The sequence below is a fragment of the Papilio machaon genome, chromosome 13 (assembly GCF_912999745.1).
Source record: "Papilio machaon chromosome 13, ilPapMach1.1, whole genome shotgun sequence".
Lineage (NCBI taxonomy): Eukaryota > Metazoa > Arthropoda > Insecta > Lepidoptera > Papilionidae > Papilio > Papilio machaon.
This window is the reverse complement of record NC_059998.1, coordinates 5,371,945-5,399,806: the sequence shown is the minus strand read 5'-3', so window position 1 is coordinate 5,399,806 and position 27,862 is coordinate 5,371,945. Positions and strand designations below refer to the sequence as shown.

At 34.7% G+C, this 27,862-nt stretch overlaps 2 protein-coding genes across 2 annotated transcripts; both read right to left on the bottom strand.

Annotated features, from left to right (window-relative positions):
• Positions 1 to 198: 198 nt before the first annotated feature.
• Positions 199 to 8,876, bottom strand: LOC106710582 (protein hairy). Its single transcript, XM_014502673.2, has 4 exons — positions 8,626 to 8,876; positions 1,065 to 1,160; positions 648 to 939; positions 199 to 531 (listed from the first exon to the last, which is right to left on the bottom strand). Exons 1-4 carry the CDS (start codon positions 8,743 to 8,745, stop codon positions 251 to 253), a joined length of 789 nt encoding a protein of 262 aa, XP_014358159.1. The 5' UTR covers positions 8,746 to 8,876; the 3' UTR covers positions 199 to 250.
• Positions 8,877 to 15,264: 6,388 nt separating this feature from the next.
• On the bottom strand, positions 15,265 to 25,560 carry LOC106710565 (putative inorganic phosphate cotransporter). The gene is made up of 11 exons (XM_014502648.2): positions 25,300 to 25,560; positions 24,878 to 25,071; positions 24,582 to 24,662; positions 24,164 to 24,407; positions 23,262 to 23,476; positions 18,732 to 18,893; positions 18,225 to 18,357; positions 16,992 to 17,105; positions 16,234 to 16,364; positions 16,056 to 16,154; positions 15,265 to 15,507 (listed from the first exon to the last, which is right to left on the bottom strand). The coding sequence occupies exons 1-11, from the start codon at positions 25,391 to 25,393 to the stop codon at positions 15,433 to 15,435; spliced, it is 1,542 nt and encodes a 513-aa protein (XP_014358134.2). The 5' UTR covers positions 25,394 to 25,560; the 3' UTR covers positions 15,265 to 15,432.
• Between the last annotated feature and the right edge of the window lie 2,302 nt (positions 25,561 to 27,862).

Genomic DNA, 27,862 nt, shown 5'->3' with positions numbered 1-27,862 from the left:
ATACACATTACTAATCTATTTTTAAAAACTAACCTATAAAATTAAAATGTGCAAACATCACTAGACTTTAGGTAATTGTGACGGCACCATTTATGTACTGACCAAGCAAGTTTATAAAATTAATATACACTTCAAATAAAATTAATTTAAATTAAATTACATTTAATAGGAACTTTTAATAAACTATCACTCGTTTAAAATGTACACGTACTAAGGTATATCACAGAAATAACTACACTCAAAGTTTCTGTCACCAAGGTCGCCAAGGTTTTTCTTCTGGGGACTGCCTTCTAGTGATAAGAGCTAGTGGGACTGATTCATCGTTAGGTGGTGGGGTTCCCCAGCCTGAGCTGGCTGGGGAAAAGCAACGTGCTTCTGAGGACGTTGATGAAGTGCCTTCATGCGGTGATAGAGGAACCAGGGTTGGCAGAGCCCCGAGGGTACTCGTAGTGACTCCCGCTGGTAGGACGAGTGCTATGTCACCGTTTGAAAGCCTGGTGGGGACGAGCCTTACGCCTGATCCCGGACCAGCTGGAAAATAAATGCCATTAGTACGATATATCTTAGTGTTACTACAAATTGTGACTGTCTATAATCTTTTTCTCTAAGAGATGTAGAATAACGAACATTATTCATCTGTTTCTCACCTGAGATAAATATTGTCGAATGCTGCGGTGTGACATGATCTTCGTTGTCAGAAGGCGGTGTGGGCGCGGCGGCCGGCCTAGCTCCTGGCGTCACACACCCCTCCAGATGTCTCACCAGCCTCCGTTTAAGTCCCGCTTCCAATCCTGGATACTTCGCGACCTCTGAGAGACAGTGACGATAGCCCGCTCTAAATCTATCCGGGGATGCAACACCTTCACTACGAAGCCCTTCTAAATGCTTAACTGTCATTTCCAAGATGTCCGCCTTTTCTAATTTCGAATGTCTGGCTGGCTGTAACAAAGAAGTATTATGTTTGTTTTATTCCGAGATTTTTAAATTAATTTCGAGAGCTATAATACAATACATAGTAAGGATTTGTGAATAATTTAACAGAGTATTGTTTTAAAGGTACTTACGTCTTTCTTCATGGCGTCCAAAATGAGCGACTTAAGTTCGTTGAGGCAGTTGTTGATGCGCGCCCGTCGCCGCTTCTCCATTATCGGCTTATTGCTCTGTAACAAACAAAAAAGTTATATCATACAGTTTACATTAGTAGTTAGAACATTATACATATAATTATTATTAGATAGATTAATAGATTTTCCCGATCGTAAAAAGACTTTCTTAGCTATAGAACATTGTTTAAGTATTTCTTACGGTGAACAGGAACATGCAATAATATTGTCTTATATTTCATTTCATTTGTATACATCAATATGAGTGGATTGCGATTACAACGAGAAGCGAGACGGGCACGTGACCAATGGCGTTATAATTCGTAATAAGTGCGGCGGCGCGTGCGGCCCAAGGTGAAGGCCGTAAAGGTCGGTCGGCCGCGACGTGACACCGCGTCACGCGTGGGACCGACACGTGACACGCTCTAGGCGCCATCCCGTGACGGCTGACTTACTCGTGAGCTCTAGGCACGGTGTAGACTGTCTTCGACTAAACCTAATCTTACTTATACCGTACCGTGATAATGTCCTTTAATTAAAAAAACTGAATATGTATGAAGCAAAACTGAGAACAACCTTTGCCGAGAAGTTGCTGTGGTTGTAAGTTTCTTGGTTCGATTTAGAATAATTACAAACTATTTGCCCGAAGTTTATTTAAAATTACTTTTTTAATCTTTCAGTTTACTCGCTCTACTGGTAACCCTATTATAGTAGTAGTAAGCGTTTTATAAAAAATGCCACAATTATACGTGTATTATGTTTGTTGAATCTGTAACGTCTCTTGTATTTTAACCTATTTCAAAGAGCAGGAGACGAGACCGACCGGAAGTGGCGTCGCCTTCCGGCTTTCGAGAACTCGCGGCGCAGTATAGAAATATATAGGTAGTTATAACATACATACATACGTCACAGTATAATAAAATAATAGTTATGAATATTAGATAGCTACCATATTTGTTATGAAATTAAGATTCAATTTGTTACATATTACAATAAATTATAAATAGTAACTATACATTTTTCCGACAACTAAAATATGTCACAATTTTATAAATTTAATTAATGGCACATTCTGAATAAAAGCAGCATAATCCCCGAAGCCCGCCCAGCCGACCAGCCGGTCAGCCGTCCAGACGGTTGCTATATTTACGTAACGTCGCGTCACGGCAGCGGCCGTCACCCGCCGTCAGCGGTGTGGCGCCGGAATTAGTCGCAGGGCGCCGCCGGCACGCGCCCGCTTGCGCCCGTCTGGGACGTACCATGCGCCCACGCGCTCTCATGACACACATTCTTACCATACGAACTGACCGATCGATAAATTAATAACAACGCATAATAATAATAAAAAGCTAGTAAATTATCAGTAATTCATTTGATTTAATATGTTTTCATTCTACATTTATCCCATTTTGAATAAAGTAAAATTGTAATAAAGACTTTTATGTACCGAGGGTTTATTTGGACTTGTAATAATATTTTTCCCTTCCTATGAATCAATTCAAGCTGCAAACAGTGAACTATACGCGAAATAGCTTCTTTTATCTTTATTTAACACACCAAAGTAAGACATTTCTTACAGCCTCGATCAATCGCTAAATGGTTACACAAGCATAAGTTAGGATTTCTTACACTAAGGTTGTTCCCTTAGTGACAGTGGCCAGTGTGTAGTAATCTGTTTGAGGACTATCTAGTCTTTGGTGTCATCTCGTTAGTTATACGAAAATGAATCATTAGTGTTGTGCGACGGTACGGCGCGGCGGCGGCGGCGAGGCGGTGTGCGGGCTATTTTCTCCCGTTGGCGCACTCCCAGCGACCTGCAGTAGACTGCGGTCATCTCTCTGTATTTATATACCTACGTATTGAATAATTGAATTCAATTATAAGTCAAAGAAACAGTTTCCAAACTAGATTTACAAGATTCCATTAAGGTAAAATATAAGAGCTAATTTTAACTCTACTGTTATTCAACCAAAAACATTTGTTTTTCTTATTTAATCTAAAATTCTTATCTTATTCTTCTCGTCAGCCAAGTTGTGTACCTAGTTGTTGCTTTACATAATAATTAATGAATAAAAGAGTTCAATGTAACCTCGATTATTTTGTATAATTGTTATGTTTTGTAAATTATTGTTTAGATTCTATAAATTAAAGGATCTCAAACTTTTAACACTATAAGTTGATATAAAGCATATGAATTACGTTTATGTATATCTTAAAATATCAGTAACGTAACGTGTGTCGCATTAGTTAGGAGTTGGCAGTTAATTTGGCAGCAGTCGAGGTGCGGCGACGGGCGACGTGCGTCGGGTGGCGAACTCGGGCGGCATCGACGGGCGCACGCCATCTCGCGTGCCAAGCTGCTAAAGCGTGGGAGCAAACAAGCTTCCGGCATGCTCTAGCCCGTTCGCCGCCCAAACGGTGATTTCAACAATAAACCGAACTTAAACATCATATTAGTCAGCTACTTATAATAAATGTTCAAAAACGACAGCTTAACATTTATAAATTTTTACGAAAATGTTTATTCGACTTTACTCGGTCCAGAAATAGCTTTTATCATGTTAAATCTAGGTGTTAATAAAACAGTCTTAACTTTACAGAAATTTAAGTTGTAAACTTGTTCAGGTTTATTTTTGCTTTATTATTGTTAATAATTAAATAAAAAATGGTAAGAAGTAAATAAATAGAATAAGCTTTATCTTTATATGTGTTTAATATTATAAGTCAATAAAAAAAATCAAATAATTAAGAAGGAATAAAGTACGTGCAAGATAAAGGCACGACCACACTAGCGTTGCGTGGGCGCCCACACGCGCCAGCCAACGGCGATATTTATCGCGCGATGATGGATCACCGCCTACACCCAATCCCGACTTCCTTTAGTCGATCGTGTGAACTATTTCTTATCACGATATAAAATAAAATACGAAAACAACACTAACTTCTGCTATAAAAATGGGAACAATGATGTTAATATTAACTTGTTATTACTAAGCAGTTTTAAGTCTAAGTAGTTGCGTAAAAGTCAGTTCGTTTATTAGAATGTTAGTAAAAATTAAGTGAAAGCTAATGTAACTTTATATTAGGTCCTTACATATGAAATTGGTGTTTTGTATGGGAGGAACAAAAAGTCGAATATTTTTTAATATAATATATTTAATTAATCAAAGTATGAACCATTATTTTCTATGCACTTTTGCCATCTCATAGGTAGTTCATTGATCCCTTTACTAAAAAAAACAGTCGGACGGGAATCAATAAAATCTTTGAAGGCGATTTGGATTGCCCCATCGGAGTTGAATTTTTTCCCTTGCAAGAAGTTATCCAAATTTCGAAAAAAATGGTAATCTGTTGGAGCAAGGTCCGGGGAGTACGGAGGATGTCTTAGACTTTCCAATTGAAGCTCTTCTAATTTAGTAGCCGTCTGTTGCGCAGTGTGTGGTCTAGCGTTGTCGTGAAGCAGCAGTGCCGTGGAGCGATTGACCAGCCTAGATTGTTTAGCCGCTAGCTTTTCCATCATGGTTTGCAATTGCTGACAATAGACATCAGCCGTAATAGTCTGGCCAGATTTGAGAAAACTGTAATGAACAATACCGGCACTAGTCCACCAAACGCTTACAAGTAACTTTTTTGGGGTTAATTTTCGCTTGGGGCAGGATTTGGCTGGCTGGCCAGGATCCAACCATTGCGCTGAGCGCTTCCGATTATCGTAAAGAACCCATTTTTCATCACAGATAATGATTCGGTTTAAAATACCTTCATTATTGTGCCGGTTTAGTAATGTAACGCAACAGTCGACGCGCGTTTGCCGGTTTGCTTCAGTCAATTCGTGAGGTACCCACCTTTCAAGCTTTTTAATCTTCCCAATTTGCTTCAAGTGAATTAAAACAGTTTTATCACTAACATCGCAGCCTGCAGCTAACTCGGACGTGGTTTGCGATGGATCCGCTTCCACAATAGCCTTCAACTCTTCATTATCAACTTGAGTCTCAGGCCGTCCACGGGGCTTGTTCTGCAGATCGAAATTTCCAGAACGAAAACGTTGGAACCAAAAACGAACTGTGTTTTCTTTTGCAACACGACCGCCATACACATCATTCACCCTTCGAGTCGTTTCCGCAGCACTAGTGCCACGGCGGAACTCGTACTCGTAAATAATGCGATATTTTAAGTTTTCCATTTTGTAAAATGAGTGACGCAAACAGAAAAAAACAGAAGAAAAAAAACAAATGAATGACGGTCATCGAACCACAAATACATGAGTCTATAGCTGTACAAATTTGAATTTGGAATTCCTTACCAAAGAGGAGAAATTCGTGATTAAAGTGACCAGTACGAAAAACGCCAATTTCATATGTAAGGACCTAATATTCACTAATAGTTTTGTAAAGCGTAAAGAAATAGATATAGAATAACGTTCAATCCGTTTAGGAAATTAATCAAATTATTATAAGTCCTGTGTAGTAAGACATCAATGCCAGCGAGCCAACGTGTAAAACTAGCTAGTCACATTTTATGTTTAGTCTTTATTTTTCCCGTAGTGTAGTCACTTTAGCAAGTAGCAGACGCGACATTACTCATTATATTATATCAATAGGTGGCCGTGAATTGGTCGTCGCTTCGTGTCTGAGAGCGTGGCGAGCCGGCGAGGTCGCGCCCCTGTTAACTAACGTCTGGCCAGGCGATCATTAATATATATATCGTAGATACACTTATAAATTCAACCATACGTTTTATAGAGAAATACACGGGTAGTTAGTGTTGCCAGAGTGAAAGAAGTGTAAGTATGTTCAATGCGGGTATGTATTAGTATGGTTCTCCATTGCGACCTCTGTGTCCTGAATATTCGACTTATTGCGATTTGGATGTGTTAGACAGTAGGATTCATTATTTAAACTGAATATTTCTTTTATTGATTGATTAAGATATCAATTAAACCTCCAAAATACCTCAAAATAAAAGCAAACAATGTATCAAGATAAATAAACCGAGTGCTGAAATACACATGACACGTGCTCCGATCCACTTATACCACGAGCACGTGTCAGATTATAACAAAAAGTAATAAGTAATAGCGCATTGTTATCAATAGTTTATCTAATCTTGAAGGTGAACCATGACGTGTTAGGACGCGCGTGGGCATGGGGGCGCGTTCCCACGACAATTGGCCCACGGTAGCCCACGCGTCGGGAGACGTGGGTGTGGGCACTCGGCGCTCGTTCCCACGACAATTAGCCCACGTTAGCCCACGCTAGCCGCCGCCGCCCACGCGACTGACTCAGCGGAGGACGGCCAGGGCTGCGGCTGCCAAATACTCGCAGACAGCTTCTAAATATATTACGTACCGTCGCAAAACAAACCATTCACAAGTGACCTTTCCGTTTCGCATAGCTGCGTAATCCATACAACATGACTATGTGGGGTATACCGTGCCTGATATATATTTTTATTCTTAACATAATATGTCTCTTCTCTTAATATTCAAATTATGAGATCTAGCTAATAGAGAAATTCACAAAACCTAAACAGTTAACAATTTATAGTACATACGCAAATTATATAAGTAACAACCCTATAGTACACTCATCCCATTAAGTACTGCGGTTAGAAGCCGACGATAAGAGCTAGAGTGAATAATGTGAGTATGGCGTTCGCAATTCGAATGCATCAAAATTTTCTGTATAGATACCGGTATACTTTTATCTTCTCCATACGATCAAGAAATAAAAGACACAGATCGTGTTAAGTGATTAAGCAAGACGATACGACACATACAACTAAACATAAGCGAAAGTTACTTTAAGATACCTAAATACGACTGATATGAACGAAACGAAATTCAATCGATGAGGATATTCGGATTGAGCATTTTGCTCCTTCGCGACAATGTTATCCTGATTGAACACCGATATTATCGCCATCCTTAAAAGGACTGAATGACTATTTATTAATGTAGTGCTGTGTCGTGGTTTTCTTCGATATTTACGTTGTAACTCACTTCAACGGGGGTACTAACGCGCCCCTAGATTCGTATACCAAACGCAGAGAATTCAGTTTATCACCCTAATGTACTAAACAACAAATTAATTAGGAATATATCAGCAAATGACATCACATTATACATAAATACATCAGATGTCGCTAGGTTGATAAAAATTATAAATTTGATAATTTTTACATAAAACAATATTGAATTTCTACATGAAAAAAGTTCATCTCTGAATACTTGTCATAGATATTTATAGAAAGATGACAAAAAAATGATTTGCATAAAAATAACATTGACACGTGTTTATTGAGCTATAAACGAGTTATAAAAATTAATTCATTTAATGGATATGAATAAAACAACAGCAATGATAAACTAATAAATTGTAAGTCAAACTTTATAATCACGGTTGATGTTTCGCATCGCAACCTAGCGATATTAATGTTTTTTATTTCTTGCAAATTAAATGACCAATAGATAAGGGATAGGACATTTTTCTGGCTTTTCAAATAGAGTGTAGACCGTGCTTAATTTATCGTTGGTTTCTGAGACCGAAATCCCCATTTAAAACATATTTTTATCTCTGTTTTATCAAAGATAATTACAGAATCCAACGATTAATCATCTAAATCAGTGATTATGGAAGGCCTTGTCAGGGGTATAGGTACCTTGTCTTTCCCCCTAAAGGCTGGGTATCTTTAGAAGATTTCCCCGCCGACACCAAAAAAAAGGGGGTATAGGTACCTACGACGACGGTAAATAAGTTTAGAGTTCACAAATTGAAGAAGAAATGTAGCGGCTGGTTCACCGAAAGCAGTAAACTTTAGAAACGTGTGAAAACGGTCTGTGAGAAAAAAGTAGTTTTGGAATCTCCGGTCTAAATAGCAATGACATTACAAATAAAATATACTGAATGTTTATAGAAATAAAATCGTACTATGTAAGCCTACTACGAGTAGATGCATAGCACACAGAAGAAATTATTTAGACACATGGTTGATATTCGTGATGACTTCGTTATGCATGTTTCGCGCTGGCTTGCTAAATCAACAGCCGTCTTGTCATCAATACCTTCACGTGACAGAAGTGCAAAGATTTGCATAAAGATGACCGACTTCATGCAAAACCCAATCAAAAAAACGCAGGCACGTTCTATTTTGTTGTCAAGCATAATTAAAAATATTATAAAGATTAACCAACGCCGTAGACTCAAATGATTAAATAATATTAATTCAGAAAAGTTCAGATTTTCTCCGCTTTTCCACTGCGATCTATTTTTGTGGTATGTTGAAAAACTTTTCCTGATAGATTTTCCTTGAAAATCACTTTATATTTTATTAATTATGTTGACTTCTTATAATAATTAAAGATAGAAAAATATTAAATACAGCTTGTATGTTTTCCAAGTTTACTTAGTTACTGCCCAATAATTTTTGTGCAGTAGCTAAATTTGTCAAATTTAACACTGAATATGTCTTAATTAAATAAATAATATATAATTAAACTATAAAAGAATTCACGACAATAACTTACTCTTCTATTATCTCCTGAAGACTTCTTCTGTTCAGTCTGAACTGGAGAGGTCATGTTGCTGTTTACCATTGCGATCGGACTAGAGCCACCCTGCTGCCCGTTGGCAATCCCCGTCACCATATTGTTTATAAATCACTAGAGCACTGGTACGCGATATAATCACTGCATTATCGCGTGTAGCGGTAGTTAACTAGACACGTGCGTACCACACGACAGCCGACGCACGACTGACGTGAGGATCGGGCGTCGCGTCGGTCTACGGCGGCAAGACGAGTCGAGAGCGCCACGCGACCACTGCTCGCTGCACGCCCGCCTCTCGCGTGCCTCCGACAACTTAGGACAGGGATACACCAAACATTTATTAAAATTAGATTTTTGCTATTCTATTATTTTCACAGAAAATACCCCTTTATCTAACAGTTACAGATGTGCAGTCAAATGTCGCTGTAGTTTTGATCTGACCTCTAACAATTATAACAAAACCGAACTTTTTTTCCAAAGGAAAATTTAGTTCTTACGAGGCCTATCAGCTTGTGTTGACAAAGTTGTTTAAATTTTCGTAGAGCTGAAATGGACGCCTAATTCTTCAGTATATACAGTATAACTTACAATTTCTGTCGTAACTATTGAATATTATAAGAAGTTGTATTAGGAAGCTAAATTCCTATTTACTGAGCTTATTAAGGTAATGTTGATGTGATTGTCGTCGCGGCTCACTTCCCGCGTATCGATGCGGCGCATAAACATGTCCACATCTAGTCCCGCCAGTCGGCACATCAAAGAGACCGGCCCATTGACGGCACTAGGGTTACCATAAATCAAAATATAAAATACTAAAAGTATAATTATACTACAGATTTATTAATAATTTACGTTACTCAAAAACTGACGCCAATTCAAGCAAATTATGGACAACGACATGAATTAAATCATAATTAAATATGTATATTCTATTGGTATTTTCGGTGCAAGAAGAAAAAGCATTGCGCAAATTTGTCTTAAACGCCGGAAAAGCACATGCCAGTGAGTACATAAATTGTGTACGAGTATATAATTTGATACTGTCCAAAGATTCAACATCGTGTGGTAAATATGCGGTAACCTCTATTGCATATGCAAACGCTGTCAGGCGCTCGCAGCCCACAGGCCTCATTAGCCTACGCTTGAGGTCTTTGTTCATTCATTGTTTTCCATAGACAAGTTGCCTTTTAAATACCTATAACCTTGTATAAAATCAACAATTAGCGCTTAAGCTTATTACAACGAATAGAATTTTAAAAAAATATAGAAAATGTTTTCAAGTGTAACTTAATATGGAAAAGACAGAAATTTAAATTCTCTCTTCGTTGTAGGTTTAGCTTTGTTAATTACTTCCACTTCTCTCCATTATCAGAATTTTGACAGTCACATATGGGTTTCAAAACAACACGTTTCCACCATGTTTATGGTCGGATAGAAAGGCGGAAAATAAACAATTCAATGAACGAATTTAGTTTAAACTTAAAATATGTATAATTAAAACTGCAAAAGACAATACATTAAAGTAAGTTTTTTAGGAACATAAAATTCAATTGTGCAAATTATTTAAGAAGTAGTAATATACTAATTAAAATTACAACAGTAACTACCTATATAGTGCAATAAACAATTCACTCATAGATAAAAAATTCTTGCAATTCAAACCTGGTACTGACGCAACGGTAAGTTTTTTTTAAATATTAAACAAAAAATGTTACAATTTCGGTAACGGTCAAAAAGTTTTTAAGTTGTATTCATGTTTTACTATTACCAATAAAAAAAAAACAAAACAATAGAATGTGCTCTATTTTAAAACTGTTAGGTACATTACTGTTAGGCCGAGATAAAACCGAAAATAGAGCAAGTTTTGTTTGCAGATTGGTTTTTTGTTTTTGACAATAATGTTCTTTGAAGGATCTTAACTGTACTCAAATGTGTATCGTTTCCTTTGTTCGTACAATTTTTTTTTTACCAACTAGTGCAATGGTGCCTAACCAGTGGTCTGTAGACCACTAGTGGTCACCAATATGGTTCGGGATTGATTTTAAATTAAAGAAATTTAATCGCCTTGCGTTATTTTATGGTTTTTTCATGTAAAGAAGCCTATACCCGTCATCTACCCGTCAAAGTCCTGTGAAAATCGCTCCAGCCGTTCCCTAGATTACCCGGAACATACGCGACTTTGCGGACAAACTGAAAAAAATGTTTTTTTTCGTTATCAGGAACGTAAATACATCATGTGTACGAAATATGATATTTGTGTCCGTAATCCAGTGGGGGTAAGCAGTTGTTGCGGACTTCCATTTGACGCAGTTCTCGCACACCCCTCTCGCTTCTTCCAAATTAAAACAATCACGTGCGTACAAAACACTATTTTGTCCACTGCGGTTCGAGGAAGCTATTTTGAGGTTGAAATAGAATTTGTTTTACGTCGGTTTTATTGTTATCGAAAACACAAAGATGTTTTGTAAAGAAAGTTGGTGACAGTTTTATATGCATAATGTTAGTAAGGGTAGAGAGAACAATTTCTTTATTATCACGCCACAGCGTAACGAAATTGTGAAAGGGTGTAATATTGTAGTAGCCTCCACGATCCTTGCAAAGCGCTTAGTAATGAATTGTAAAGCTCTTCTTACGGACAATTACGCAGTCTTTTATTTATTTCGACACTTTAAAACAGCTTTCACAAGAAGTGCGTAAAAGTCAGCGTTAATAGAAATTAACAATTTGCAACTACATATTTAACATTCAGTAATACGCACTTTAAAACTAAAAGAAACGCATAAAAGAAAATAAACTCTACATTTATACAATATTATATATGTTAACAGACTGAGAATATGTTAAAATAATTTTCTAATTAAATCAAAGACACGATTGAGCGTTGTATTTAATATGTTTAAGATTTTCGATAGTGAGTATAGCTTTAACAGTTTCGCTATAGGATTTTAGTATCATCTTAACTGACTTCGCTTTTAAAACAAAATCAGTTGTTTATCGTACCTTATTTTTATCACGATCGAATACTAATATAGTTTTTAATATTTACACGATTATCTCATTGTTAGTTACAAATTACAATTAGTTACAGTTGTAAGGCGCAACTTTCATTTGAAATGCGAAAGTTTTGTTTCTACTACAACATTATTCTACTAGACTATATCTTTATCTACGGGTTTTGATTATACCATATTTATATATTATAGTCACTTTTTAAAGTTATAATATGTATAAAATGTTACAACCGGTACAAAATAACTCTTAAAACATGATTGCAAAATTTACCTGCCAACATGCGACAATGTTTATTTGTCCTTGCGGTATAAACGGCAATTAAAATTCAATTACAATGTAACGAAATTTTTAAACCTTTCTGCGACGCGAAGTCGTAAAATTTATGCGTAAAAATATTTAACAAAGGCAAAGTTATTATTGACAAACCCTTGCAATTAACCGTTAACAAAGTATTTGCCGGCTCGAGCGGGCGTGTGTTTGCTAAATAATTCGCCGGCTATTGTCCTTAAAGTTTTCGTCTCAACCCGTCAATTTTACTGTGAAATCTTTAAAACGGTTACGCGGGAGTTGAGAAAAAGTATACGAGCCGCCAAAGGCAAAGGCAACGTGGCCGAACGGACCATTAACAAAGCTTAACGACCGATGTGTTTATGGTCATATTTACAACAATATTTCCTGACGAGAAAAAGGGCCGCCGTCATATCCCTTTGCTTTTTGTTCGTATTCATTACTTTTAAGTAAAAGAAATAACGGTCGGAGAGACAAGGTAAATTTGGTCACACAAATTACAGCTCATTTTGTTTGAAATAATTACCGTTTTTGTGGATTATGTAAGTAATTAAAGCGTTTATTGATTTTATTCAGATGAAATGACACCTTGCAATGACATATGACGAATTTAGCAACAATTATAAATTGTAACGTCACATGGTCACGAAAGTAACCTTAAAGTTGGTCAACATAGAGCTCAGTCAGCTATAAATGTACTAGCATTTAGAAATAGAGCAACTATAATTTCTGATATTGGCGTTGAACTTTAAGTAGAGAATAATCTCTTCTAACGATATTTTTTTCTAAAACTTTTTAAGATGAATTAAATCAAATTAAGACAGGATATTAAAACATGTTTTAATTTTATAGAATATATTTGATTTTTACAATCTACAAAAATACAATTTATATGTACATTTTTAGAAAAATTCTTGATACGTCACATTCAAAAGATTTATTAAAAACAAATAATCAAATTACAAAGATATATATATATAATAACATTGATAATGTTTAAAAATATGTGCGAATTTAAAGAGATTCAAACAATAATCATGAAACATAGCAAATATATATGTAAATATAATTTTGTTATCACTATGAAAATCATAATAACTAAATAACATCCGAAATCAAATCACAAATGAATACTGTTCATATTAAAATGATTAAGAATAGTTTTGGAATGTTTAGCGTATTAAAATTATGAATGAGTTTTTATTTTTTTTGGGTATATTTAATTATATCGGCCAGTAGTCGATATTTAACCATAGTAAAAATACACCAACGGCCGATTAAAATAATAGATCATTAAGATTGATCCGAATACCTTAAATTTCTTTGTATGAGGAGTATTGATGATTCGATCGCTCGCCGAGCGATAGATCAGGTTTTTCTATCGATGACTTCTGACAAAATGGATTAACAAATTTTTAGCATATTTTCTGTAATATGCAGATTTTCAAGCACCTTTTACTACATTGAAAAAAAATCGATGTCGTCGATAAATACCAATAGGGTTGCCAACCTACTTTTTTTTTCAAGAAAAAATTTTTTTTTTTTGGTTTTTAGCGATTTATAGCAAACGATACTTTAGTGATAATTAAGCTATTATTAGCTTTATAAGCTATTATTAAAGTAGCAAGAATTAAGTTACAGAGAGGCGAATAAATAATAAGGAACGTGTTAAACTTGTACTGTAGCTTAGCTACTTGAAGTAACTTAATAAAAACCCGATTATTAATAACCAACTATGATTACTAAATACTGACACATATTTGTCATTTTATGCTTTTATATTTTTATTCTTATATTTTTAGAATATTTAGTTTCTTAATTAATTATAATTAATTATACAATATTTTAACAAATAAGAATTTGTTTGGGGTATTTGAGTGAAAACAAGACGAATTGTTCGATTTTAGTGCAACGACTTTATATCGCTGTTTTTAATTATGAAGAAACACGTAAAACCTACATCGATGGTTATACAATGTGCAAATTGACAATTTTTCAGAAGAGGCTCTCAAAGTTTCGACGATATATTAAAATAGACTGCATACGCACTTTTAATACATCAGAAAAATAACATTTACACCAGCAAATGTTTATTTTGTTTATTGCATGTTGGTAATTAAATTAAGCGATAGCTTTTAACACAAAAAAGTAAAAATCAATTTGTTACTTTGGACCTTATACATAGGACTCATCGACATGGGCATAGATTATGACATCAAAGATATTGAAATTTGACATTGACCGCCCTCCTGTCATATGTCCTAGTGACCTGTCATAATTTACTTTGATATATTCACCGGGTCACTTTACCGATGTATACTAGCTTTTGCTCACGATTTCTCACGACTCTTTAGATTTTTGAGTTTAATTTTTTTCTTTTTATTTCTAAGGATTATTCTTATGTCTTCTATTTTCATTAATTTAAGTGTGAATTAAATTAATTACACGAAGGGTTTCAAAAACTTATGTATAATTTAATTTAAATTTTCTATTAAATTATTATTTATATTCATTTTGGTTGAAATAATACTGAAAGCAAGCTATTCTGTACCATTTTTGGATAACATGATTTTTTTTTAAATATAAATCAATATTAAAACAGAGAGTAAAGTACTAGAAATTTGTCAATGTAGAATTAAGATAGCACAAACATAATTGACTTTAATTACTATGAGAGTTACCTTGTTCTAATAACAGCTATCGGTTAAAGTTTGCACCTTTACCATTTTAGAAGGAAAGCATAATTTTCTTTTAAAAGTTATCGGATAATTAGGTTATAATGTTTATATAAAGTTTTGGTGTTTCCGTTTGTTGCTTTGTTATATTATTGTGCATGTATTATAATTTACCTGTTGATGTATTTAAATAAATAAATAAAACATATGTTCCTGATATCTTTACAAAATCATTCCACAGATTATATTATTAAAAAGTTAAAAATTATAAATTATAAAACAATTCCCTTTTACTTTATCATATAAATCTATTAAATAATATGATTTAAAAAAAGACGATTATAAAACGGTTAAAAGAACGGATTAGCAAACTAAAAAAAAAAACTTGGTTATCTTTTTACTTTTAAAAAAGTTTACTTTTAAGTAAATCGCCATTAGACGCTTCTCACTAAGACATATGACATTTCGTTTGAGCGAGATAAAGGCCACTTTTCCACTACACGCGACATCTGCGGCAGTGAAAAAAGGGCTTAACAATAAATTAAAAACGTCGTACATCCTTACACATTGTCTAAGGTGAGAGATGGAATGCGACGCAAGTATCCATATTATCACTTCACTTTTACCCAAAATAACTGAAATAGCGTACCGCCATGATTATTAATTCTTTACATAACGTAGGTGTTTTTATTTAAATAAGATAGATCGTTTGTCACATGGCTGAGTTTTATCTAGGACGAACGCGTGCGTGTGCGCAGACATGCACGTTGTGACGTCACAGTGCGGTGTCCGCGCGCGCCACACGCCGACATTACGACTCTGGGTACATTATACTCTCTACAGGCGCGGACGCTGTCATATCGTCGTTGTCCGGTCTAGACCAGTCCTGTAACAAAAAAATATACGATTTAAACCAATACTTTCTTATAACAAAGTTTTGTTAATTAAAATTTTTGCAGCAAATTAAACAATGGGGGGCAGGGAATGCTTACCGCACAGCCCCCCCCATCGCCACGTCGGGCAGTGCAGTAATACTGAATATTAATTAATAACGTTTAAATATAAGTTAAAGCACTAAACTTGGTACTAACTTAGGTACCAAAACTTTGGAATCAAAGAATTTTAAGGTAAAATTTAAAATGCAAACCTAAACTTGAATTGTCACTGCCGAAACACGTACAATGACATAAAAAGTACAATTTTCACATTAAAAAAATATTATTTAGAATATTATATATAACTAGCTATCGCCCGCGACTCCGTACGCACAGAATTAAAAACAAACTTATAAGTAGCGCCCATGTGTCCTTGCAGTCTATGTCATACATCTGTGCCAAATTTCATCAAGATTCGTTGAGCTGTTTCGGAGATAACTTCGCAAGTATCCATCCATCCATCTAAACATTCGCATTTATATAGTAAGATTTATTTTACCTGCTCCTCGGTGCTTGCAAAGAATAAGTAGAAAAGATTTGCTGCTAAATCAATGGCGGCAGCCAAGTAGAACACTTCCCGCCATTGCCCTAGTGTTTGCTGCAAAATATACAACAAAATTATAATCAATCAGAAATTTTATAACAATAACTATATCAATTATGTAACACAAGATCACCTGATCCGAGCTGATGATCTGTCCGATGACATAAGGTGCCATGAAGCCGCAGATATTGCTGGCCGCGTTCGTAATTCCATACATTGTACCCGCAAACTGCGGCGACAAGTCAATATGGTTCATCTGGTTACCTGAAATAACCCCATGCAATTTGTTACTACTAATTCCAATCACGTCAATGCCTTCTTCAACTCTTCTTCACTCCATCTCTATTTTCTAAGACGGATAAGTAACAAACGAGCAAACGACCACCTAATTCACTGAAATAGTGAAGCAACCGCTGCCTATAGACATCTGTGATTACAGATGCCTACCTTTAATCGATCGAGGAGGGGACACACAGAAAGAGAATATCTCCCCTTCCTATGAGTCGCCTTCTCCACCAAAACCCCTTCCCATTCCCATCCTTCCTTTACAGGAAAAGAGTGGGGAGGGGAAGAGAAAGTATAAAGAGTATAGAGCATATAGTAATAGCAGTTGTTTGCGACTTCGTCCGCGCGGAATTAAAAATGTCTAGTAATTATAACCTATGTCACCGAAGTTTAGTTGCTAAATAAAAACTATTCTATTATATTTATTACACTAGCCTGTAAAAAAACATAATAAGTAGCCTATTTGTTCTACCAGAATATATTCTACATCTGTGTCACATTTCATCCAGATCTATAAACCCGTTCTGGAGATACTTTCCAACAAACATCCATCCATACATACATCCAAACATTCATAATATTAGTAAGATTACTATTACAATATACCTGCGTATACAGCGCCGCCGAAGGCTGAAGTAATGCTGAGTAACAACATGACAGCGGTGCGGTCGCAGCCGGCCCATGCTATACCCAGTAAGCCGAATGCAGGCACGAATGCCGCTGTAAAAAATACCTCAATCATGTATGTATATATTTTTATGAGTCATTAGACTAGACTAGTGTCGGTGGCTCAGGGGTTAAGCACGAGACTTGCAATCTGCAGGTCCTGGGTTCGAATCCCGCCATATACCTACATACGTATTTTTCGATTTACATATGTACATTTATCCGACATTCTTACGGTGAAGGAAAACATCGTGATGCTGCACATATCTGAGAAGAAATTCAATGATATGTGTAAGTCAACCCGCACTTGGTCAGTGTGGTTGACTATGGCCTAGTCACCCCTAACTTGGGGTAGGCTCCGAACTTCTCAGTGGGGTACGTATAGTGAGCTGATGATGAGACTAGACTAAGTGATTTTTTTTCCATAACCTAGGAAAAATATTGAATATTTACTTTTACAGGTGACTACACCCGCGAGGAATTTAAAAAAAGCTTGTTATATCGCGTATGTGTTCTTCCAGACAGTGTTTTACGTCTATACCATGTATGGATTTAGATTCATGCAGTCATTTTAAAGATATCTTCTAAGAAATATTCATCCATTTATACATCCAAACTTTCGCACTTATAATATTACTAGCTGTCCGTTCGCGCGGAATTAAAAAAAAACTTAATTAGTAGCCTATGTGTTCTTTCACACTATGTTTTATCTCTGTGCCAAATTACATCAAGATCCGTTGAACCGTTCCGGAGATATCTTCAAACAAACATCCATCCATCTAAACATTCGCATTTATAATATTAGTAAGGTAACTGTAAATAGTAATTAAATATATCAGCGAGCATTCTATACTGAGTAATTTAACTTCTAAATTGATCTTTCACCTATACATTGACATAGTAACCTTTGCATCAACTGCATGTTTATAAGAACAAGTATAGATCTGTTATGTAAATCATTTGATACAGAAAACATGTCGGAGACCACACTTTTTTATATGTTGTAATATCAATATTATACATATAAATAATTAAAACAATATTTGAAGATTGAATAAAAAAAATTTTTTTTTTTTGTTATACATACAAAATATTTCGTATTTTATTTTAGCTTAGGAGAATAAATCAGGCAAGTTATGCTCTGAGCTAAGTTAAATGTATAAAATTACATACCAACTGTATTCCACAGCTTCATACTGGCCTGTCGGGATATCCAACCCTTGGCCAGCAACCAATCCGCAAAGATACTTATTATGATACCAGCTATCCATGACGTCAGATATGGCAGCGCTGAGAGACGGGCATTCTGAAATATTAACTCATATTAATTAAAGTCTAACTGGTGAATACAGTATCAAATTAGTTAAAACTTTACAGTGAATTTTCACTGCTTTAGAAGAAACACCAAGCATTTTAGATAGTACATGTGATCAAGCAGTGAAAGCGCACTGTTACATCTTCATTTTTTGCATCTAATATATTTACAATAGCAGTTGCCGTTAGCCTCAACGTTGGAATTTAAAACATCTAGTAATAAATATAGCCTAAGTTACCGGGGGATAGTGTAGCTTACCAACAGTGAAAGAATTTTTCAAATCATTTCAATAGTTAAGGAGTATATACAATGCAAACAAACAACACAAATCTTTGCTCGTTTTATTAATATAGATAATAACTTACAGATACAATATCGAAGTGCAATATATTGTTCATATATGTTGGTAGTTCGGTGAGTTGTGTATAAAAGAGCCAGGATTGACCGCATTGCGCTATCAATATCGCCCACAGGGGTAAGCAGGTTAGGAACTTGCACCATGGTATTGACATTGATGGTTTATCTTCCTGTAATTGTTTGAAAAAATATTGATTATCTTACTAATATTATAAATGCGAATGTTTAGATGGATGGAGGGATGGATGGATGGATTGATGAATGGATGGATGTTTGTTTGAAGGTATCTCCAGAATGGCTGCATGTATCTCGATGAAATTTGGCACAGATGTAGAACATAGTCTGGAAGAATACAATCGACGAAGGAGGAGACGCACAAAAAGAGCGCAGATGAAACGCGGAATTACTTCCACTTCACGCCTGTCTTCTATCTATAATATCTCTTTAAGAACAAATTCAGTATCACCCACTTTCATTAAAAGAAATTATAAAGGCATGGAACATTAATTCCGATACAAATATAATAGCTGGAGAGCTAGTGAACCCTGGGAGTAACGGTCTCCCTGTAAGGTTAGAAATTTGTATACTTACGATTTATGACATGCTAAGAGCAATAGCCATGACCTGGCAGGCGTCAGCCCTGCACGTCATCAGCCCCTTTATTTTTTGGACTGTTAAGTAAATTGAGTTTCAAAACTTGTTTCTGTAAATTTGAAAATTTAATAGGATAAAGTTTATTTATTGTACATCTTAAAAAAAAATTGACAGGCGATTACAATAAGCAGAAGTATATGACAGATCAATTAGAAAACGTACAGTTGATGAGGTAAAATAAACTTTATCCTGTATACTTAAAATTTTTATATGTTTTCAAGTTAACGTCTCAGAGTAAATATGTACAATGCCAGGCGGTTTTGAACAGCATAAGACCTTGACAGGCGAGGGGACAGCTGCTAAGGGCGTGCAAATAAGAACGCATATAATACAGTAAATGCAATGTATTTTATTGGGTTTTATGCAATCTACATTATTTTTAACATTCATTTTCTTCAGCGTCGGTGGCTCAGGGGTTAAGCACTTGACTTGCAATCTGCAGGTCTTGGGTTCGAATCCCGCCATGTACCAATGTGTTTTTCGATTTTCGATTTACATATGTACATTTATCCGACGTTCTTACGGTGAAGGAAAACATCGTGATGCAACCTGCACATATCTGAGAAGAAATTCAATGATATGTGTGAAGTCAACCAACCCGCACTTGGCCAGCGTGGTTGACTATGGCCTAGTCACCCCTAAATTGGGGTAGGCTCCGAGCCCCTCGGTGGGGATGTATAGTGAGCTGATGATGATGATGATGATGATGATTTTTTTCAGCATCATTCGAAATTTCGCTATCACTGTTTTCATCATCATCTGATTCTTCAACAATGTTTTCCTCATCTGAAAATAGTAAAAAAAAATATTTTAATGAAACAATAAGGTTGTTAAGAATTAAATATCAAGCTCAATTACATAGGACTCCGTATTAAATGTTACGGAATAAAATAGTTGTATGTTACCTGAAATGCATTCCTCAGTTTCAGTCGATTGTGCTGTGGCAGTATCAGCAGGTCCTTGTAAAAATATGTCGTATATAGAAGATGGAACCGTATTCCCCTCAAACCAATTAAATTCGTAACGACTATCAATTAAGTTCCAACCGTTATTTTCAGGTGTAAGAATTGTTGGTTCTTTTAAATTACAATTTCGCCATATATTTGTAATGTAGGCAGTTCTCAATAATTGTTGATGTAGTTCACGTTTGCAGGGTGTTAAATTCGATGAATCATAGCTTACTACTTTTTTCATAAGCACTTTAGGATTATTTGTGTTGTACGTAGCAAGGAACGTTTCATAACGTGCATTATTTAACTTTGAACATTTCAAACCATACATTTGGCATACAAATTTCTCTAGTATCGGGAAAATTTTTTCTTTCTTCTGTACTATTTCTGCGTTTCCTAATTCTTTGAATGCCTTCTGATATACACTCGATTTCTGCAATATTTGGAATGGTTTTTTTTTTTACCTCTTCTTGAAAAGGACGGATTGAAATCGCAACCGATTAATGCATGAAATCCCGGTAAGCTTTGGCATATAGAAGGTCCCAATTTTGTATATTTAGTTCAGAAATACTTATCCATTTTTTACAATTATTAGTGCCATATTCCATATAGATTTTTAATTATTATTGTGGAGATGGTCCATGTTTCCGAGCAGTAATATTAAAATGTCTGTGTCACATGTTTTTATTAATACGTCGGATAAATCTTCATCCATTTGGCATGTATGGTATATTATTTTTGTATCAGCCTCTTCATGATGTTGGCACGATAAATCATCATTTACATCGACAATCACAGTTATTGTGGACACTATAAGTATGGCATTGTTTGTAATTTAAGTTTACTATGGTATTCCCGATAAATGCTCCGATGCTCGGAAACATGGACCATCTCCACAATAATAATTAAAAAATCTATATGGAATATGGCACTAATAATTGTAAAAAATGGATAAATATTTCTGAACTAAATATACAAAATTGGGACCTTCTATATGCCAAAGCTTACCGGGATTTCATGCATTAATCGGTTGCGATTTCAATCCGTCCTTTTCAAGAAGAGGTAAAAAAAAAAACCATTCCAAATATTGCAGAAATCGAGTGTATATCAGAAGGCATTCAAAGAATTAGGAAACGCAGAAATAGTACAGAAGAAAGAAAAAATTTTCCCGATACTAGAGAAATTTGTATGCCAAATGTATGGTTTGAAATGTTCAAAGTTAAATAATGCACGTTATGAAACGTTCCTTGCTACGTACAACACAAATAATCCTAAAGTGCTTATGAAAAAAGTAGTAAGCTATGATTCATCGAATTTAACACCCTGCAAACGTGAACTACATCAACAATTATTGAGAACTGCCTACATTACAAATATATGGCGAAATTGTAATTTAAAAGAACCAACAATTCTTACACCTGAAAATAACGGTTGGAACTTAATTGATAGTCGTTACGAATTTAATTGGTTTGAGGGGAATACGGTTCCATCTTCTATATACGACATATTTTTACAAGGACCTGCTGATACTGCCACAGCACAATCGACTGAAACTGAGGAATGCATTTCAGGTAACATACAACTATTTTATTCCGTAACATTTAATACGGAGTCCTATGTAATTGAGCTTGATATTTAATTCTTAACAACCTTATTGATTCATTAAAATATTATTTTTTTTACTATTTTCAGATGAGGAAAACATTGTTGAAGAATCAGATGATGATGAAAACAGTGATAGCGAAATTTCGAATGATGCTGAAGAAAATGAATGTTAAAAATAATGTAGATTGCATAAAACCCAATAAAATACATTGCATTTACTGTATTATATGCGTTCTTATTTGCACGCCCTTAGCAGCTGTCCCCTCGCCTGTCAAGGTCTTATGCTGTTCAAAACCGCCTGGCATTGTACATATTTACTCTGAGACGTTAACTTGAAAACATATAAAAATTTTAAGTATACAGGATAAAGTTTATTTTACCTCATCAACTGTACGTTTTCTAATTGATCTGTCATATACTTCTGCTTATTGTAATCGCCTGTCAATTTTTTTTTAAGATGTACAATAAATAAACTTTATCCTATTAAATTTTCAAATTTACAGAAACAAGTTTTGAAACTCAATTTACTTAACAGTCCAAAAAATAAAGGGGCTGATGACGTGCAGGGCTGACGCCTGCCAGGTCATGGCTATTGCTCTTAGCATGTCATAAATCGTAAGTATACAAATTTCTAACCTTACAGGGAGACCGTTACTCCCAGGGTTCACTAGCTCTTGGACTATAAATGACATCATGAGTTGACTCACATCTGCGACCTACTGTCCCACTCTAGTGATAATATGCATAACAAAATTATTGCTATCACTGTTTACATTAGAACCATTGATATATAATGTAATTGTTATTGTAAAGTTTTATTATTTTTTAAATAAGTATAAATCCTTACATTTATATTTTAATTTATTCACTTTCAATCATATGGCATTTCATTTAGAAAGTTTTTTTTTTTATATCAAAAGATGGCAAACGAGCAAACGACCACCTGGATTCCTTTACCCATAGACATCCACAAATGCAGATGCATTGCTTACCTTTAATCAACGGAGAAGGGGACGCACAGAAAGAGGATATTTCTCCTTACTATGCGTCCCCTTTTCCGCCAAATCCACTTCCCCTTCCCATCCTTTCCTAATAAGAAAAGGGTGGGAAGGGAAAGAGTTATTGTTGTTAGTTAATGGACTAAAGTGTTTGACCCCTTTGATACTTTCATGATCTTAAATTCTCTTTTATTAATTTTTAATAACAAATCGAAAAAAATATAATGTTGACCCACCCGGCAAACAAAGTTACGTCTTTTATGAGATATCTTAAGAGATGTAACTCTTTTCATCACATATATCATTGTATTAAAAAAAAGACTTTACTTACTTGAACACCGATAGAATTTGTAATATATTCAACCTCTTTTGGACAAATCCTTGGATGATTTTGTGGAGTATCGTAAATAAGGAACATCCATGCAACAAACCACAATACACCGAGACCTCCGAATAGATAAAAGCATAGGGGCCAGCCTCCAGCATAATCAAGGGTACAGAGCCAGCCAGATATTGGTAAAGATATTACTGTGCCTATATTTGAACCTAGAACAAGATACAGCATAGAGTACAAAAGAACAATTCACATTTTTATACAAAAAATTATTCAAAAAAGATCTCGTAAATACAAAGTTTTATATTTTAATATTTCATGTGTTTCAAAGAATTTCAAACTATATTAATAATATTAACATGAATTTGATGTCAATTATTGTGAAATTAACAAAGTTTAGCATAAATGGTGTTTTTAGAAAATTTAGTTTTTGGGTTGGAATAATGCATCTTTTACTCATCTAAAACATAACGAAAAGATGTTCCATACTTAAATATAAATATTACTGATATACTCGTATTTATCAACAATGTGACAGTAGATCAAAAAATATTAATTAAATATTAATCAGAGACGTCATTGTATGTCAAGATACAATGACGTCTCTGAAACATCATTAATTTCATGTGCCATTGTAGACTTTGACATCTCCGAGAAATCAAGAACAAGTCAAGTCTTTGGCTAACATCAGGCAGTATATTATTAGATTAGATAGGTAGATGCTGTTTTGTTTAGACTGTAGAGGATACATTCCCCCTCACAACAATACGGTTAACATAATTGCATGGGCAAACACATAAACACCAAGAATCGCAATGAAAACAGCATTTAATTAAAACACTTTATATGTGTGTCAAGGGGTTAAATACTATTTGAATAACAAATACTAAGTTGCTTACCTGCATAAACATATGCAGCAAATTTTGATCTTTCTAATGGTGGTATCCATCTAGCAAGCATAGCGTGCATGGCAGGGTATGTCACACCTTCACCCAAACCTTCCAGTACTCGCACAACTATAAAGAACTTAAAGTCTACTTTCGCTGCTATGGGACTTAAAATAGTAAATATTGCAGTTAACAGAACTCCTATCCCATAGACAAGTTTTCCACCAAATATTTCAGCTATCCTTCCACCTGGTATCTAAAAATAAATACATTTTATAACATTGTAGTTAATAATTTATGAATGACTGAAACCAATATTTATCAATCAATCTTATACAATCTTATAGTTGTTTTGTCAAATCAAGTTAATAATTTGATCCATATAAGATTTATTTCAAATACACAAGAAATAAATATTCAATTGTATTACCTGTGTTAAAACATATCCATAAAAGAATGATCCTAAAATAATACTCTGTTGTCCTGCATCCCAATTAAATTCACCCGGCTTCTGTAACAATGTTTGGATACATTAATTGAAGTGCTTTGGAAATCTTAGTATTTTGACCAGTACATAAAGAACAATAGTACGTAAGGCAAGTAGTCAATTAAGATAGCAGAGAATAATAGGGTGTGCTTTATTAACAGTAAAACCACAGGGTTTTGCTATGTGAATATTGAGACAAATATATAATATGAACTAAATAATACTTTAAATGTACTTACTGGTGGTATGGTAGTGTTGCTGGGGGTTGGTGCTAAGCATACATCTAGTGTGGAATTGTTCTGTACAGTTGTTGAGTTTACCATGGCCACAATAGCTACGGACAGATTTACACGCATGGCATACACGTTGGCGAAACCAAGAAACCCCATGATGCCTAGCACTGTCCGACTTTTGATCCATCCTGTAGTTTCCTCTAAACATAAAAGTAAACTTTAATGGCATAATGGATAATTTTTCATTGGCTGTCATAAGAACACTGATAAAAATTACATCGCAAGATAAATAGGCCAATAAAAATATAATTACACTAATCACTTTACAACAATAAAAACGATTGAGTAGAAGTAATTTAATGTATTGCTTAATAAACAGAATGTAGTGTTTCTTATTATGATAGTAAAATCCGGAATAAGGTATTTACCTCGATCAACCTCAACTAGATTACGATTGCTACTTGTAACATCATCTCTAATATCAGCGTTTATGATAGGATCTTCTTCTATTGGCAATGACATGGTGAATTAAAATAAAAAGCGCATTCCTTGATCTTAAAAAACGGTTTATAGACAATGTAACACTATTGTGTCTAAAAATGAGTCACGATTATAACAATTTTTCAAGGAATTTCAGTTGTACACAAACAAAGGAAAAATAACCTTGTCGCGGCTGTCGCTGTCATCATAATTTTTCGACAGATTAGAAATGACGAAATCTGTCAATTTGTCTAATAAAATGTCATAGAATAAGCATTCCAACGATTTTGTCGATGTTACAAAAGGGTTTCATTTCTAGTTTTTTAATTACAGCCGTAGTTTATAGCTTTTTACAAACTGGGACCTACAAAATAATTAAAGACCACAAACTTGGCTTGAAAGACTCGCTGTAGCGCGCGATTCCATCCACGCGGAATCAAAGAAAGGCACAGTTAATCGGAAAGTTAACTTCGTTAATCGCTAATTCGTTAATTAAAAAGTTAACTTCGTTAATCGTTAAAGCGTTAAATTCTCGAAAATTAAACGCGAGTTAAAGTTCATCGTTAAAAATTAACCATACCACAATTATACTGCTTTTGAGGCTGAGAGAAATAGGTAAAAGAAGTGAAAAGAAGATCTTTTAATGACTTTTGATAATACGCACGAATTGCACACACTTTTGTAAATTGAATTTACAATTTTACACTTATTGTGTCGAGACTTGTTTCACTATATGGAAAAATAAATGTTTAACACTTGATAATGCAAATATACTGCAACTTTGAATCATCAGATCGACCTCATCTATTGGAGTGAATAATGTTTTAAAAGATCAATATAGGACGATTATCAAGACAAGAACTTGATGTTGTGTTTTACTAACAATGTTTTATAACTAAAGTAATTTTAAATTAGCTATTATTATTTAGTTTATATTATATTTAATTTTAAGATATTCCTCCCAAGTAGGGTTGGCGACAGGAAGGCACCCGGCCGTAAAAACTTAAGCCAAAGCTTTACTTAAGGTTTAAAAAATAAAACCTTATGTGCCAACCCCACATGATAGGAAAAGGCCTGGGAGATTATGATGACTTGTTTTACTACATTAATAACACTATACATTTCACACTTGATTATTTTGACTGCAATTGAACCTGGAGTCAGTTAGTGGTATTTGTATCTCAAGTATTAGACTAAGTGTGAAAGTATGAATGCAGTAAAGTGTTTTCGAACCTTCTTTTAATTTTATCCTGTTGTTCACGTCTTTCCTGGACGCTCTTATGCATTACACTTGCACGCGAACTTACCATATATCCATTATCAACTCGTTTGTTCACTATTCGACTCGCTGACAGTCGCCGAACATAGCTGAACTTACGAGCGTGGCGTGGTGGAAGTTGAGTTTAATGGAAGTTAACAAAAGCATTAACACTTTTGAAGTTAACTTAAAAGTTAATCCGTTAAGCAAAATGTTAACTTCGTTAACTAACGATTAACGAGTTAATGCCCACCTATGAAGAAAATTAATTAGCCGATGTCTTTTTCCAGACATCGGCTAATTAAGTTTTTGTATTCTTTTATGTTCTACATCCATGTCAAATTTCAGCGTGATCCGTTTAGCGGTTCTGTAGATATCTTCTTACAAACAACCATCCAAACATCTACACGTTTGCATTTATAAGATTAATAAGATGATACCTCTATATAAAATCGAATAGATTTTTAAGAGGTCATCGCAGCTTGTAGGTGTCCCATGGTGGCATCAATCTAGAGATTCAAAGATAATGAAAGGGATGGGGATATTATTATACAGTGCTACAACACCAATCTTCTATACACATAATAAAATGGTGTGTCCGTATGTAATATCTAAATTAAAAAAATCGTATTTCGTGTACATGTTTTGTTTGCTTTACCTATAGTATAACGAAAAAACGATTTTTAAAATTAATGTGTTGCAAGCTTCGTTTATTTCGGGTCAACACCAAAATCGTAGGTAATCTGATGTGTGCGAGCATTTTTATAGGATACTTTTTTATCAATTTTGCGTTGACGAAGTCTTGGCGACTGCTAGTCTTATAATAAACTTATGTTCTTTTTTAACTCTGCGCTTACGCAAGTGCGGGCAACCGTTAGTTAATTAATAAGAATTGACTAAAAGCACCACGTCGTGACGCGGAAACTGATAACTTTAGTTTTTAAGGTATATATGAAAAAACTTGAATTTCTAAACATCTATAAATATTTAGTTACCTAATATGAAATCTTCACTTTGTACAAAAATATACTTTGGGATTTGTAATTTATTTTTTTAATACAAACAAAAGTCTTTGTCTAGATTTATGACCAGTTATAAAGAGCATATTAAAAAACCTTTAATTAATTAATTAGCCTTTGTTTTCATGATATAGTTTAATACATTAATTGTTTAAATTAAAGTTAACAAGTTAATTAAAAGAAGCAGTCATGACCCCTGTTGGGTATAGGCCTCCTCCATTTTTCCCTATCTAT